We start from the raw sequence: 14,390 nt of genomic DNA, 5'->3' as shown, positions 1-14,390 counted from the left end.
CATGTCCAAGGCTCTTCTTTCCAATCTGTGCGCCCCCAGGTCAGTTTCCCTTTTGGGAGCTGGGGAACTCTAGGTTCCCTGGTCGTAAGGGCAGGGGGAGTAGAGAACCAACAGACCGGCTCTTTCATATGCTGGGTCGTAGGTACTTCTATTTTTTTTTTTGTTTGTTTGTTTTTGTTTTTTTGTTTTTCGAGACTGGGTTTCTCGGTGTAGCTTTGGAGCCTGTCCTGGCACTCGCTCTGGAGACCAGGCTGGCCTCGAACTCACAGAGATCCGCCTGCCTCTGCCTCCCGAGTGCTGGGATTAAAGGCGTGCGCCACCAACGCCTGGCGGTACTTCTATTATGTACAGAATTTTAAATGTTCATTTTCAAGCCACTGGGGCAGGGAAATGCTTAGCTCTCTCCAGCCCCGGCCTCTGCAGGCCGCCTATAGTGGAGCGCAATCAGTGCGTACCGCAAAGGAGTCAGAGCAAGTTTGAGGAGCAAAGGTTTTATTATATAAGTACTCTTGCGACGAAGTCAGCCCTGTACAACCAGGCGAACCATGGAACAGAGAGAGCCTCCTGCACGCGACCGTGGTATTTAAGGTCTTGTACGTCATTGACCACGCCCTAGTGTGCGTGGTCTGCGTCATCTGTGCCAGCCCCCATGAGGGCGTGGCTAACATTCCCCCTACAGCCATCTCTGGCTCACACATGTGCTTCACGGAGTGGAGCCTCGGAAGGAACTACCAGCCTTCTGAAATCGTGTCAAGGTACCCCCACGAGGTTTACACAGCTGGTAAATGAATAGCTGTTTGGATGGACAGACTGGTCACCCTTCCCCTTGTGAGGTATCACTGCGATGCTTACAACAGGCTGTAACGTTTATTAAACATCGAGGTTACACCCTTCTCCACCATCACTAGCCCCTGAGTCACACAGGATTCTTATCGTCACTTCATCTTAATTTATATTTTTTATTGTGTGTGTGCACATGCATGTGCCCGAGTGCCATGGCATTCACGTGGAGATGAGAAGACAGCACCTTCTCTTCTTATACCGTATGGATCCTAGGAATCAAACCCGGGTCACAGACTTGACGGTATGTTCCCTTACCCACTGAGCCATCTCAACGGCCCATCTTAGTCCCACTTTTCAGATCAGGAAACTGAGGCACAATGAGATTGAGAAACAGTTGTCTAGCCGGGTGGTGGTTGTGCACCCCTTTAATCCCAGCACTCAGAAGGCAGAGACAGGTGGATTTCTTGAATTTGAGGCTAGCCTGATCTACAGGGCAAGTTCAAAGATAGCCACTGTTACACAGAGAAACCCTACTTAAAAAAAAAAAAAAGCAAAAGCAAATATAAACAGTTGTCTCTTATATAGAAGTCTCAGGATACCGTTAGGATTTAATTACATTTATTTGTGGAGAGGGTCATGTGACACAGTACAAATATGGTGGTCAGAGGACAGCTCGCAGGAGTTGGGTCCCAGAGATCAAACTCATTTTGATGGCAAGTCCCTTCTCCACGAGCCATCTCACTGCTCCACCTGTGAGATTTAAAGAACAGTTCTCTGGCTGCAGGGTGGGTTGCAGGCTGGCTGTTGAGAACTGGACTTGCTAGACTGGCAGTTTTTGGGCAGTTTCTCTGACTTTGTCCTCAGTAGGACTCAACTCAGTACAAACAAGCTATAAATTTGCAATTTGGACAGGGGACTTCAGTTCTGCAGACCAGAGGTAGGAGATCCCCTAGAACGGCAGAATATAGACTAAAACCTGGGAGCTGTCCTGTGTCCAAATCGCCACAGAGACTTATGGAACCAAAGGCAGGTGGTGGTGAGAACAGCTGGTTGAAGAGCTCCACCCCACAAGCGCAGCCCTTCTGGGCCTCGCCTGGCCTGCCTGTGTACCCCTCTCCTCCCTTTGGCTAGTGGCAACTGCAGGCTCCAGCCCCAATCTTGCTATTAGTGAATCCTGGCTTTGCGTCTGCAGAGCCCGCTGGCCCACCTTCACAGTGTCCAGGAGTTGACACAGCTTCCACACCCCACAGCCCACAAATGCAAACTATCCTTCTAAGGTATCAACCAGTCAGATTAACAATGGGATTCTGACGCTGCTCTCTCCAGCTCTCTCAGTGTAGTGAAAGCCAGTCTCCATGGTGGTTCCTGACTTTCTCTTCTGTTGTCTAACCCTCAGCATTCTGGTCACACCTGCTTCCTGACCACCAGTGCTCCTACTTCAGGCTTCCTGAGGGCCGGCCCTCCACTTGGACCTGCCCCCTACTGCCTCTAGGGTACGTCTCTTCTCTTCAACCACCTACTCTGGCACCGAAAGTTCCTTTTCATGGAGCTATTATGTGAGGCAAGCAGCCAGCACTGGTACCCTCAATACTTCTGCTTGGGCTGGAGAGTTGGCTCAGTGGTTAAGAACACTGACTGTTCTTTCAGAGGACCCAGGTTCAATTCCCAGCACCTACATGGCAGCTCACAACCGTCTGTAACTCCAAGATCTGACACCCTCACACAGACATACATGCAGGCAAAACACCACTGCACATAAAATAAAAATAAATAAGTTATTTTAGCCAGGCAGTGGTGGTGTGTGCCTTTAATCTCAGCACTCGGGAAGCAGAGGCAGGTGAATCTCTATGAGTTCAAGACCAGCCTGGTCTACAAGAGCTAGTTCTAGGACAGCCTCCAAAGTCACAGAGAAACCCTGTCTCGAAAAAGTCAAACAACAATAACAAAAAAACAAAAAACAAAAAACAAAAAACAAAAAAAAAACCCTTCTGTTTGCCTCAGGGCCTCTCCTCCATTTGTCACCCACCATGGGACAGTCCTTGACCAGTGAGAACTGGTCTAGTCTCAGTCTGCTTTGAGATCCCTTCCAGAGATGCCCCTCCTCTAGCCTCCCTAGAGTCAGTCAGATTTGGGGGCCTGGGACCAGGAGGAGGGGGTGGGTCTCAGGTTGTGACCTGGCCTAGCTGCTTAGGTCAAGCTCTTCCCTCCTTTCTGTCTCCACAGCCTGACCTATTCCAAGCCTTCCTTCTGCTAAGAACACTTACAGAAACATGAGAAAACAACTTGAGTTTTTCATCCCGTTGGTTTCAGGCTGTGCATGCCTCCTCCTCCAAGGCCTCTGCAATCGTGAACTTGACATGCGTCCCAGGGCATGTTATTAATATTCTGGGTTGTTTGCTTTCTAACACATATCTATTGGGGGGGGGGTGACCTCACACCATGGCATGAGTATGGAGGTCAGAGGACAAATGCAGATCGTCAGGCTCAGTGGTGGACCCCTTTTACCTGCTGAGCCATTTCTCTGGGCCCAGCTCATGTTTTATAATGTGACACATAAACTCTAATTAAATGTGGTGACGTATTGTTTATGATCCAATACAGCTTGCCTGAAGAAGAGAATGCAAAGCCAGCCACACTGGTCAGCATAGAAGCTGGGCAGTGGTGGCACACACCCCAGGACTGGGGAGACAGAGGCAGATGGATCGCTGTGAGTTTGAGGCCCTGGGCTACATGAGAGTGAATCAGTCTAAAAGAGAAAGAGCTCTTGCCTTTAATCCAAGCACTAGAGAGAATATAAGGAGCTCAGTGCAGTCTCAGGAGCCGTCTGAGATTTGGTGAGGAGCAGTGCAGTCTGCAGATGCAATCTGAGGTTCAGTGGTGCTCCCCTTAGGACTGAGCAATGGGAGAGGTGAGAACTCTCAACTTTCTGGCCGCTTTGCTTCAGATTGAACCTCAATTATCTGTCTCTGGGTTTTTATTATTCATGCTACAAACAAACCTAAGGATTTTGAGAGGCTGAGTCACACCTAACTCCCTCTAGTGGCACACACTGCCCTTCTCCCCGCTTGCTCACACCAGGCTCAGTGTGGAAGCCAACGGGACTGGGTTACCTGATGATTAAGGGATGGTGCTCGACACAGCAGATGAATCACAAGTGACCCTCCCAGAAAAGCTGTTCACTTTTCACAACTGTTATCACTCAGCCTCCCTGCCTGTCTACAGGCTCATGTTTCTTTCAGGACCCTCGCCTCAGCCTGTGGCTCTTCAAGTTTCTGTCCCCAGAGATCTGGCAGTCGAGTTAACAGTAGGGGCCCTGGCTCTGCCACCTCAGGAGGTGGTCAACTGTAGTCAGAACAGGGGCTAGAGGAGGACATCCATGCCTTGCCTCAAGGCTCAGTATGATAACTGGCTCTGGGGGCTGTGCAATTCGTTACTTAGGGCCCTGACACTCAGACCGCTGAGGTCACTGGGGTCATAACCACCTCTTGTCTAGAAGACACTGGAAGTGCTTCATGTGGCTGCCGAACGAACAGCAGAGCAAGATTTAAACCAGTGCCGGGTCGTGTGATTCAAAAGGGCATTGTCTACATGCTATGCTGACCAGCATTTCCTCTGCCTCCCCTGCTTGACTGGAGCCAGGATCCTCAGGCCAGGAGTTTCCACCTGTAACTGATTCAGAGGTGAAGTCATCACAGGAGGGCAAGGTGGGTCCCAGCTGGGAGATGAAACATGGCTCAAACACAGCTCAACCACAGAACCCTGAATTTTAATGCCAGGGTTCTGAGAGGGGCCTCCGCAGACCTATTGCCCCCAGGCCTGGGGTCCCCAGGCACCAAGCCATCAGGCAGTGAGAGACACAGTGAGACGGGCTGAGCAGGACCAGAAGCTCCTAGAGCGTCTAGGAAGGGCTGGACCATTTTAGAGCCTGAAAGGCAACGATCACTGGCCCTTAAGGCGTAGCCCTGCAGCACTCAGCACTGTCGGGCAGGGGCACGGTACAGTTATGGAGTAGGAGGTGGAGAAAGCAGCACAGTTTTAGCCAGGGGCTAGCAGGTGTGTTGGAGGGGTTGCTCCCTGGAGATTAGGGCTTGGCTCTTCTTAGCTGGGAAGCCAGAGGATTGTGACCTCCAAGGTACTTGACTCAGGCTACCTCTGTGGCAGGGAATGGAGGACACTCCACTGCAGGTCCAGAAAGGAGGTGACAAGCATCCTGCTGGGCACCAGGAAGACTGGGGAGGGGGGCATCTTCAGTACCCCCGGGTGGCAGCCTGGCCCTTGTCCTCCACAACGGCATAGGGGGCTGCAGGCGAATCTGATGAGTCAATTGTCTGGTAGGCACTATGCTCCTGAGACGGTCCGAAGAAATCTAGAGGACAGGGAACGCGAGGATAGGGAAATGAGACCAACGTGGGGCCTACACTGAGCACAGGTTAGTGCTCCATACCAAGGACAACAGGCTGCAGCAAACGCCTAGACACAGAGCCTTTAGCGGGCAGTGTCCACCCCATCCTCCTGTCTGTGTAGGGCAAGACAAACACTGGAGTTCAAACCTAAGTAGCAGGCCCTGTGGTCCATGGCTATTGGCTGCCGTGCCATCTCTGCCTGCCCCCAGCAGCACACGCTCAGGAATCTGATGAGTGGTGGCTACCCTGGGCCCACAGGCTCCTCTCCTACTCTTGGCCAGGCACAAGGACTCATAGATATAGATAGAGCTTGGCGCAGCTGCTATACCCAGGGGGCTAAGGGGCCATGTCTCTCACATTCCCCTCCACACACTTGTCCTGGGACCATGAACAAGTCCCCAGGGCTCTGGGACTTCATCCTCTCGTCTGTTCCCTCCATACCTGGGCAGGTCTAAGACAGTGCTGAGGTAAGCCAGAGTGGGCAGCCACAGGCCACTCTTGCCCTGACTCAGTGTTCTCTCATGGTATCATGACCACGCCCAGCTCTCCCAGGAGAACAGGGTCAGAGAGGGCAGGAATATGGCTTGGCCCACCACCAGAGAGGACAGTGTGGGCTACACCATAGGTGAGAGGACTGGCTAGGACTGTGTCTGACCATAAGGGGTACATCCCACATGGCGGGAGAGCACAGCTCCAGATACAGGGTTAGGTGGAAACAGAAGGAAGGAGTTGTCCCTGCAGCCACCTGCAGGCCCAAACTGGAGGATGCCCGCTGACCAGCTTCATGGCTTCACATGTGCTCTGGGCTGAGGCAGCTCTGATAGCAGGAAAGCCCACACCAGACTGGGGCCCAGGCTTTTGCAGAAATGACTAGGAGCTTGGGCACAGGACCAGGGAGGGGCAGAACGGTGCGGGACTTACCTGGGCGGAGTGGGAGCTCCCCTCCTCGCTCACGGTGCATGTGGTAGACGAGGCAGCAAGAGAAGGGCTTGAGCAGCAAGCTGAGGATGGCCATGCCGACACTGAAGCGGCCAGTGTCGCTGGAGGCAAGACTCTGGTAGAAGATGCTGATGTAGATTATGTCTAGGAAGATGGTGGCCACCAGGCCACCAAGAAACTGCAAGAAACACCACTGTGGGATCATGGGCACTGACAACCCCCAGACCCTCACACACACCAGCCTGGGGTACACTTTATGGTGGCATTCCCCTCCTGAATGACCTAGGAGCAGGAACAGGAATCTGGCTCCAGCCTGTTGCCCCAGAATTTCCTGCCACTGGGGCCATGATGGGGCCCAACACCTGGCTCCAGAATTTGAGAGGAACAGTCCCTTGGTGTTTACGCTACAAGGAAACAGGGGAAAGCCCTTCTGCAGTTCTCCTAAGGAGCCGTGGCCTCACTGTGAAAAGCTGGGCACCTCCTACCTCAGGCTGGTGTCAACTCTGAGTCTACAAAGTAAGGGTGCTCCCTCTTGTCTGGGCCTCCCGTCACACCATTTCCCCCCAAAGACAACCCTGAAACAGGTCATATTGCCTGGGAGGATAGCCAAAGTTGGGGTTCTGTGACTTCCACCCTAAGTGGACAGGAGCTGTGTAGTTAGCCCAGCTAGTGGCTCTCCACCCTGGGAGGCTTAGGTGCAAGGCTTTAGAACAGAAAAGGGTGGGATATGAGGAAGGGACAGATGAAGGCAGTTCTCTGCCCTCTCCCACCCCACTCTCCACTCACCATGCCTATGGCATCAACAGAGTCCCGCTGGGCCACAGCCCACACACCCAGGGCTAGGATAGTGAAGTTGCTCCAGGCATAGGAGCCTGAGTTCAACAAGCAGCCCCTGCATAGAGAGACACTATCAATCGGCCAGTCACCACCCTGAGCTGCCCGCCCCTCCCACAGTTCCTTTCCGCTGCTCCAGGGGTCTTAGTCTTCCCTGAGAACAGACCACCTGGCTCCCTGAATTGGCCTCATCTACCCTCTTCTGCCAGCATGGGGCCCACGGCTTCTCTGTTACAGGTCACTTTGCAGGCAGTGTGTGGATCAGATCACGTGACTCCTCCATGCCAACCTTCCCAACAGTTTTCTGACCTGTTTGAAATACCGTCTATGCTGTAGTCTATGGGGTTGCCATGACCTCCACCCTTACCTCCTGGCTGCCCCCTGCGGCTTTGTTTTCCTGATTGCACAGCCATTTCTTGTCATCTTGGAGCTCAACGTTGCCCGAGATCTGCTCCCATGCTGACCTGACCCAGCCCTCTCTGCTGTAGTTTTTTTCTCACTTACTAGTTGACTTGCAAGCTCGCTGACTGGATCACCACTGTTTTTTTTTTTTTTTTTTTTTTTTTTTTTTTGGTTTTTCGAGACAGGGTTTCTCTCTGTAGCTTTGGAGCCTATCCTGGAACTCGCTCTGGAGACCTCAGACAAACAGGCTGGCCTCAAACTCACAGAGATCCGCCTGGCTCTGCCTCCCCAGTGCTGGGATTAAAGGCGTGCGCCACCAATGCCTGGCTGGCTCACCACTGTTAACATGGGCACTTCCTGTGACCTGGCCCTGCCCTGCACACTCTAGTTCATCGATTCATGCGCACACCTGTTCTTGGAGTGAGGTGTTCTCACGAGCCTCATTTTATAGATTCGGAAGGAGGCAAAGACCCAATAGGTAACTAACCAGGTGACACAGCTAGCTGCTCAGGGGATGAAAACGAGGACCTGACTGCTCACAGATACGGCTGAGGAGAAGGTTTTATTAGATATGAGAGAACAGTCAGAGGTATCCAGAAGGGCCCAGACTGAACATGGCCAGCAGACTGAACCAGACCATGAGAGGAGAGGCGTGGGGGAGAGGGAGAGAGGAAGAGAAAGAGAGAAGAAAGAGGAGAAAGGGAAAACAGACAAAGAGAGGTCCAGGAGAGGAGCCCAGAGCAGAACCAAGAGAGTGCATAGCAAAACTGGCTGAGTTATAGAGGAGTCAGAAGCTGGGGAAGGAACATGAAGCCCAGACCCTGGCTGGAGAGGCTTAGGGTAGGGGCAGGGTGAGGAGTACTGGAGGGAGCCACAGGTACAGAGTGAGACTTGTCCCGGTTTCTTTGGGACCTGACACTCAGCCGCAGGGCTGGGATTGGAACCCTGGGATTGGCAAGTGGGTGATGAGGCCTGATATTTTCCAGTCCTTCTATCTCAGCAGGTGTGGGCTCTGCCTAGCCACCCATTTGGGACCTGGAGGAAAGTGGCCCTGCTTGGCTGCTTCCATCACTCACAGTTGTTGGCATGTGCACAGCACCTCAAGGCCTGCAAGACACAGGTGATCTCAGTGGTTTCCTGACTTGTTTTTGGCTGAGAAATCTTCCTAGAGCCCCATGCAGGTGTTTGGTTGGTAAGCACTGCTATAGGGGTCAACCCTTATCCCGCTGGATAGACAGAAGGCAGACATAGCCCTGGACAAATGGACTGGTAATTGTGACTGGTTCAAACACTGCAGAATGGGACCTGACCAGGCCAACAGAACTTGGGAACAAACACACACACACACACACACACACACACACACACACACACACACACGCTGACCCTAGGGAAGTGTGGACACAGACCCCAGGAGACACAACACAAGACATCTGAATGCAGCCAAACACCCAGAGTCACTCACCAGGTTGTCAGCAGCCAGTGAACCAGGAGAATAACCTATGGCACAAGGAGAGGGATTGGGTAAGTAAGTCTGTGAATGAATGTATTGTCACAGTTGCACAAAGCTTATGAAGCCAGAACACACAGGAGACCCCTGCCTGGCATCCACAAGGGTCTCACAAATGTCTTAAAGAAACTCCAGCAACAGCAAAGGGTCTGTGGTGAAGGAGAAAGAGGAGTCTGGCTACCCCTGTTTTCAAAGATTAGGGGTTCCTCTGGGGAGCCCTTGGACAGCCACAGTAGCTGGGAGAGAAGAGCAGGGGAGAAGGGTAAAGTTCAGGCAGTCGAGTGCTTGCCCAGCATACTTGAAGCCGGGGGTTCAATCCCCACACTGTATAACCTCTGCCAATCAGGCACAGCTGTGCACGCCTGTAATCTCAGCACTTAGGAGGTGGAGGCAGGAAGGTGGGAAGTTCAAGATCATCATCCTCAGCCACATAATGAGTTCAAGACTAACCTAAGCCTGTTCCAAAACACAAACCCAAAAACAGGAAGGGGAGAGGTGGGAGAGGGAGAGGAGGGGTTCAAAAGCATTGGTGGGTTGGCGGCTCAGATTTCACATTTAATGACTGAGGGGAGCTCTAGACTTTTCTGCAGGAGACATCACAGTGTGACTCATGATAAGGACAAGATCCCTCTGGCCTGCCAGGATTTCTGTGTTTGGCATCCTTGAAATCACAGTCCTGGATTGGCCTCTTCAGAGGGCACTGCCTGGAGAGCTAAGATAAGAGGGGCAGATGCCATGGGATCAGGGCACTGTGGTCAGTTAGAGCGGGCCACAGGCTTCTGGGCTGAGCACTGAGGGTAAGGGAGTTAATCAGTCAGGCCATGGCAGGGAGCCAGGACCAGCTGTCGGAGTGGGAGGAGGGCGTGGCCCAGGCAGAGGCTTCCTGGAGGCCAGGAGCTTTGCTGGTGCAGCTGGCAGAGTTAGGCTGAGGACAAGGCGGTGCACTGGACCAAGGCGGACAGGCAGGAACCCTGCAGGAGCGCCCCTGGGCTCACTGGCCAGCTATGCTAGCCAAATCAGTGAGCTCCATGTTGGGTGAGAGACAGGTGGCTCACAGGGGCTTGTTGGCTGTCAGTCTAGCTCTAGATTTGGTGAGAGACCTGTCTCAAAGGAATATGGCCACAGTTGATAGTGCAGGACACCCATGGGAAAGGAAATCTATCAAGAGACTAAGCCTCAAGCTGGGCATGATGGCACACACCTCTAATCCCAACACCCAGGAGGAAGAGGCAGGTGGATAGATCTCTCTGAGTTCAAGGCCAGCCTGGACTATAATGTAAGTCCAGGACAGCTACGGCTGTTACACAAAGAAACCCTATCTTGGGGTGGTGGGGTGGGGTGTGGTAGGGTGGCAGGGGGTAACACCTAAGTCTCTCCTGCCTTAGTTTCTCCATCTTTGTAATGGGAATATAATCAGCCCTCAGAGATGTGACTTCCAAGAAAGCTGCAAGAAGAAACAGAACCAAATGGCCCAGCCCTTCCTGGAAGTGCACAAGGGAGGGGCCAGTGGCCTGCTGTGAACACAGAACTGTCCCTGCTAGCTCTTATTCAGGGAAATAGGAGACCAGACTTCTCACAGAGAAACTGGGAAGGGCCAGGCCATAGCAGGAAAGGAGCCTGGGCTGGGGACTTGCACAACAGAGCTTAGCCACAGCAGGCTGCCTGGCTCTTCCCCAGGCAAGGCCAGCGAGCCAGGGCAGCAGTGGTCACAGGGTGATGGATGGGAACACAGACTCCTTTTGGTGTGTTCACCATCACACAGAGAGCTGGGAGCATCTACCCCAAGGGATCCTTGTCTTCAGGGGAAGCTGGCCCTTGCCAGTTCTTGCCGACTGCTGTCTGTCCCTATTCCTGGGTGGAATCCTCTCTCTCCAGTAACTCCGTCAAAGCCCACCTGCTCCTTGAGCACACTCCACAGAACCCACTACCCACTTTGTCTACAAGGCCAAATGGAGCAGAACTCATGCTGCAGAGACCCAACACACCAGGTCCAATTAGAAAGCCAAACGACGACTCAGATCAAGATCACCTGCCCTGAGTTTTTTTTCTGTTTTTGTTTCAGGGGCTTGCAAATGTTTTCAGGTCTGAGGTGTTTTTTTTTTTTTTTTTTTTTTTTTTTTTTTTTTTTGGTTTTGTTTGTTTTCCCAACAGAGGGTTGGCTTGCTGTCCTGGAACGTGCTCGGTTAGACCAGGCTAGTCTTGAACTCACAGAGATCCGCTTGTTTCTGCCTCCCAAGTGATGAGATTAAAGATGTATGCTGCAGTCACCGCCGCCACCTCAGCTCAGGACATCTGGTCTGAGTTTTTAATACCCTCATCACCCTAGAAGGCACAATTCTATCCCTTTTTACAGTGAGCAAACTGATACCCAGAGAGGTCAAGAAACCTCCTCAAGGTTACACAGATAACATTGTCAATTCCTGGCCTTAAAACCTGGCCCCAAAGCTCCTCTGTCCATTGTCAGGATCTGCAAGGCAAAGGCAGGGCAGAGGAGAGTGAAGTTTGACTTAGAAAGGGCGGGTCAGCATTAGTGCAGGGGCCATGAGGGTTAACCCTTTGTTTGGGGCTGTGGACTGTGGCTCAGTGAGAGAGAGTTTACCAGGCATGTGGTACTCTACCACAAGAAAACAAAATGAGCCTGTTTACAACTCCCAGAGGAGGAGAGGATAGAGACTTTCCAGACCTCAGCTTCATACAGCCTAGTGTGCCCTGTGCATACACTTGGTGGCCTGATAGATGCCCCTAGGACAGCTGAATTCAAGGGCTACCCAGGACAGAGGCAGGCCCTGTCCTGGTCATCTGGCAGACTTTGGAGTCGGCAGGGATACATCACACCCCACTCCTTGGCTCTAGAGGACGGGGGGATGGAGGTATGTGAAGGACTCAACACAGCAGGCCTCATTGCCAATTGTCATTTCCCCTGCTCCTCCAGACAGAGCCTCCTCCTCCCAAGACTTCACAAGTCCAGTCCGACCTGACATGAGAGAAGCATGGGTGGGACCCAGCTCGGGACAGACTTCATTAACAGAGGCTGGGGCAACTGATTCTTTTCACCTGCCCCCCTAGCCCACTCCAGCTGAACTGGGCATACTAGGCATGCCTTTAAAGGACAGTGAGTGACGCTGAAAGCCAAGGTGTCCCAGCTGTCCTCCATAGGGTACAGATCTTGCAGACAAAATGACCAAAACACCCAGGCTCATTGGGGAGTTCAGATTATGAATAATTCAGTATGTCCCTAACCCTGAGACACACAATCAAAACCCAGTCGTTGATGTTGATGTGAAACCCAAAAGTGACTGTTTGCTCTTCCTATGTGCTATTTCACAACCGCTACTGTTCACTTGTTTCTGACTGGACCCAGCCAAGATCCATGGAGACATAGGGTTTGTCAGTCAGATCAAAGGAGGACCAGTCTCTGCATCCTGGGCCCACAAGCCCGTCTAGCTCACACCTGTGATGGACGTTCTGTGCATATCGGGATAAAAAAGTTGACACAGGCCATCAAAACCAATGTTAGTCCTAAGTAAGCTGACACTAGGAAATGTCAAGCCCCCAGAGCTGGGTCATCTTCAGGGGTTCAAATCCTGTCTGCACCACTTATTTCTTGGGGGACCATGGCAATTTACTTGCATGATCTAAGCTGAAGTTTGCATCTCTCTAAGAGACTATGGCTTCTCTGGCTAGATATGGTGGTGCAGGCCTTTAAGCCCAGCACTCAGGAGGCAAGAGCAAGCAGATCTCTGTGAGTTCAAAGACAGCCTCTTTACATCGTGAGTCCCAGGCCAGCCAGAGCTAGATGATGCTGACTCAAAACAAAACAAAAAAAATGACAGAGTCCGGTTTCAGCTTTGTCAGTGGATGACTGAGATCAGTAAGCAACACAGGCTTAGCATTTCCTTACAGGCAAGAAGCCCTGGTTTTCATCTCAGCACTGCATAACTGGTCTGCAATTCCAGGATTGGAGGTCACCCTCAGCTACGTAGGCTAGCCTTTACTACAGGAGACCCCAACTCAAATGAATAAAACATATCAGCCCTATCACAAACACCAGTTCTTTTTTTGTTTTGTTTTGTTTTGTTTCGAGACAGGGTTTCTCTGTGGCTTTGGAGGCTATCCTGGAACTAGCTCTTGTAGACCAGGCTGGTCTCGAACTCACAGAGATCCACCTGCCTCTGCCTCCAGAGTGCTGGGATGAAAGGCGAGCGCCAGTTCTTTTCTCACCTGTTCCTATATTATTATTATTATTGCATGTGGGGGGTGGGAGGGGTGCTAGGATGAAGCCCAGGCCGGGTGTGGGTTACTCAAATGCTCTACCACCAGGACTCACGCAGTCCTCTTAATTATGTGAGTGCAGGCGTGAGCAGAACGCGGCACAGCCTGACCTCCAGGCTGCCTCCAACAGTGAGTACCCAAAGCCACAAGTCCCACAGCGACCTGTAAAGCTCTCCCCGGCTAAGGCGTCCACCCATGCCCATTCCTTTGCTCCGATCGTGTCTCCCTACAGCGGCCAGCCAGATAGGAAACCGGGCAGAGCAAGTCACAGCTTAGCCCATGTGTAGTCACCCCACTGTGGCCTTACGTCGTCGCTGCTCCAAAGCCACCTATCTCTTGGGTCCCTTTGTTCTCAGACACCAAAGGGTGCTAAATGCGTTGACACCTGGGAGTCTAAGGGTTTCAAGGCCTAAGATGGCCGGTTTAGTTCCAGGTCCCTGAGAGGCCAGCCCCTCTGCTGCAAACCAGGAGGGCTGAGAAAGAAAAAGAAACAACTCAGGAAATGAAGACACCATCGGCTGCCCCGCACAGGCTTTGGGGCTTTTTGCTTTTGAGAAACTTGTGCAGTTCCTGCTTCTTAATTATGAAATAAGGTCGCTGCGTGCGGAAATTTGGGAGAACAACTGTCTGGGGACACGGGATTTCTCCTAACCTGTGCCGACACACAGCGGGGCCCAGGGGGACTGCACTGGACGGGGTCTGACACCTCAGGAGGAGAGGTGTCCCTGTCCTGCTGCTGGGGACATGAGGAGCACACGCCCGGGCGGTCCCGGTGTCCCTCCCGGTGTCCGCTGCCTCCTCCCTCGGGCTCTGCACCTTCCCTTCTGCTCCGACTCCGGTCCCCAGGACCCTGAACCCCCGCCCGCCCCGGCCGCGCGGCCACCTTCAAGTTCACGGCGGGCAGCTCCATCCCGACCCCGGCGGAGGGCACCTGCACGACGGTCGCGGGGACTCCTGGGCTCCGAACTCGGAAACAAACTTCCAAGCCCCGCCCGTCGCGTTGCGCCAGCTCCAACCGTGGCTCGGCGGTGAGCCACGTGAGGCCAACTCGTGCGGCCACGTGACTGCAGCGGGTTGCTAGGAGACAGCGTCTAGCAGCTGGCTCCCGAGGCCAGGCTCAGGCTCCTGCCACCGCCTAGGCCCCAGCCAGCTGCGGTGCTGCAAGCAGAAAGTCGGGATTTCTGCAGCCTGGGGCGCAGTGAGCTGCCTAAGTGGAAACGTGGTGACCTCCTGCAGTCAAGACAGCC

At 52.9% G+C, this 14,390-nt stretch overlaps 1 protein-coding gene across 1 annotated transcript; it reads right to left on the bottom strand.

Moving 5' to 3' along the window:
• Positions 1 to 4,528: 4,528 nt before the first annotated feature.
• On the bottom strand, positions 4,529 to 14,177 carry Agtrap (angiotensin II receptor associated protein). Its single transcript, XM_027398194.2, has 5 exons — positions 14,027 to 14,177; positions 8,827 to 8,861; positions 6,912 to 7,017; positions 6,108 to 6,303; positions 4,529 to 5,149 (listed from the first exon to the last, which is right to left on the bottom strand). Exons 1-5 carry the CDS (start codon positions 14,051 to 14,053, stop codon positions 5,031 to 5,033), a joined length of 483 nt encoding a protein of 160 aa, XP_027253995.1. The 5' UTR covers positions 14,054 to 14,177; the 3' UTR covers positions 4,529 to 5,030.
• Between the last annotated feature and the right edge of the window lie 213 nt (positions 14,178 to 14,390).

The sequence above is a fragment of the Cricetulus griseus genome, chromosome 2 (genome assembly GCF_003668045.3).
Source record: "Cricetulus griseus strain 17A/GY chromosome 2, alternate assembly CriGri-PICRH-1.0, whole genome shotgun sequence".
NCBI lineage: Eukaryota > Metazoa > Chordata > Mammalia > Rodentia > Cricetidae > Cricetulus > Cricetulus griseus.
This window is presented reverse-complemented; position numbering and strand designations above follow the sequence as displayed.

Excerpts from the sequence above, each read along its gene's own strand:
- Agtrap (XM_027398194.2), bottom strand. The coding sequence starts at position 14,053 with ATGGAGCTGCCCGCCGTGAACTTGAAG. Across the intron at positions 6,304-6,911 it reads CTGTTGATGCCATAGGCATG|TTTCTTGGTGGCCTGGTGGC; the intron begins GTGAGTGGAGAG and ends TGTTTCTTGCAG. Across the intron at positions 5,150-6,107 it reads GGAGCTCCCACTCCGCCCAG|ATTTCTTCGGACCGTCTCAG; the intron begins GTAAGTCCCGCA and ends CCTGTCCTCTAG.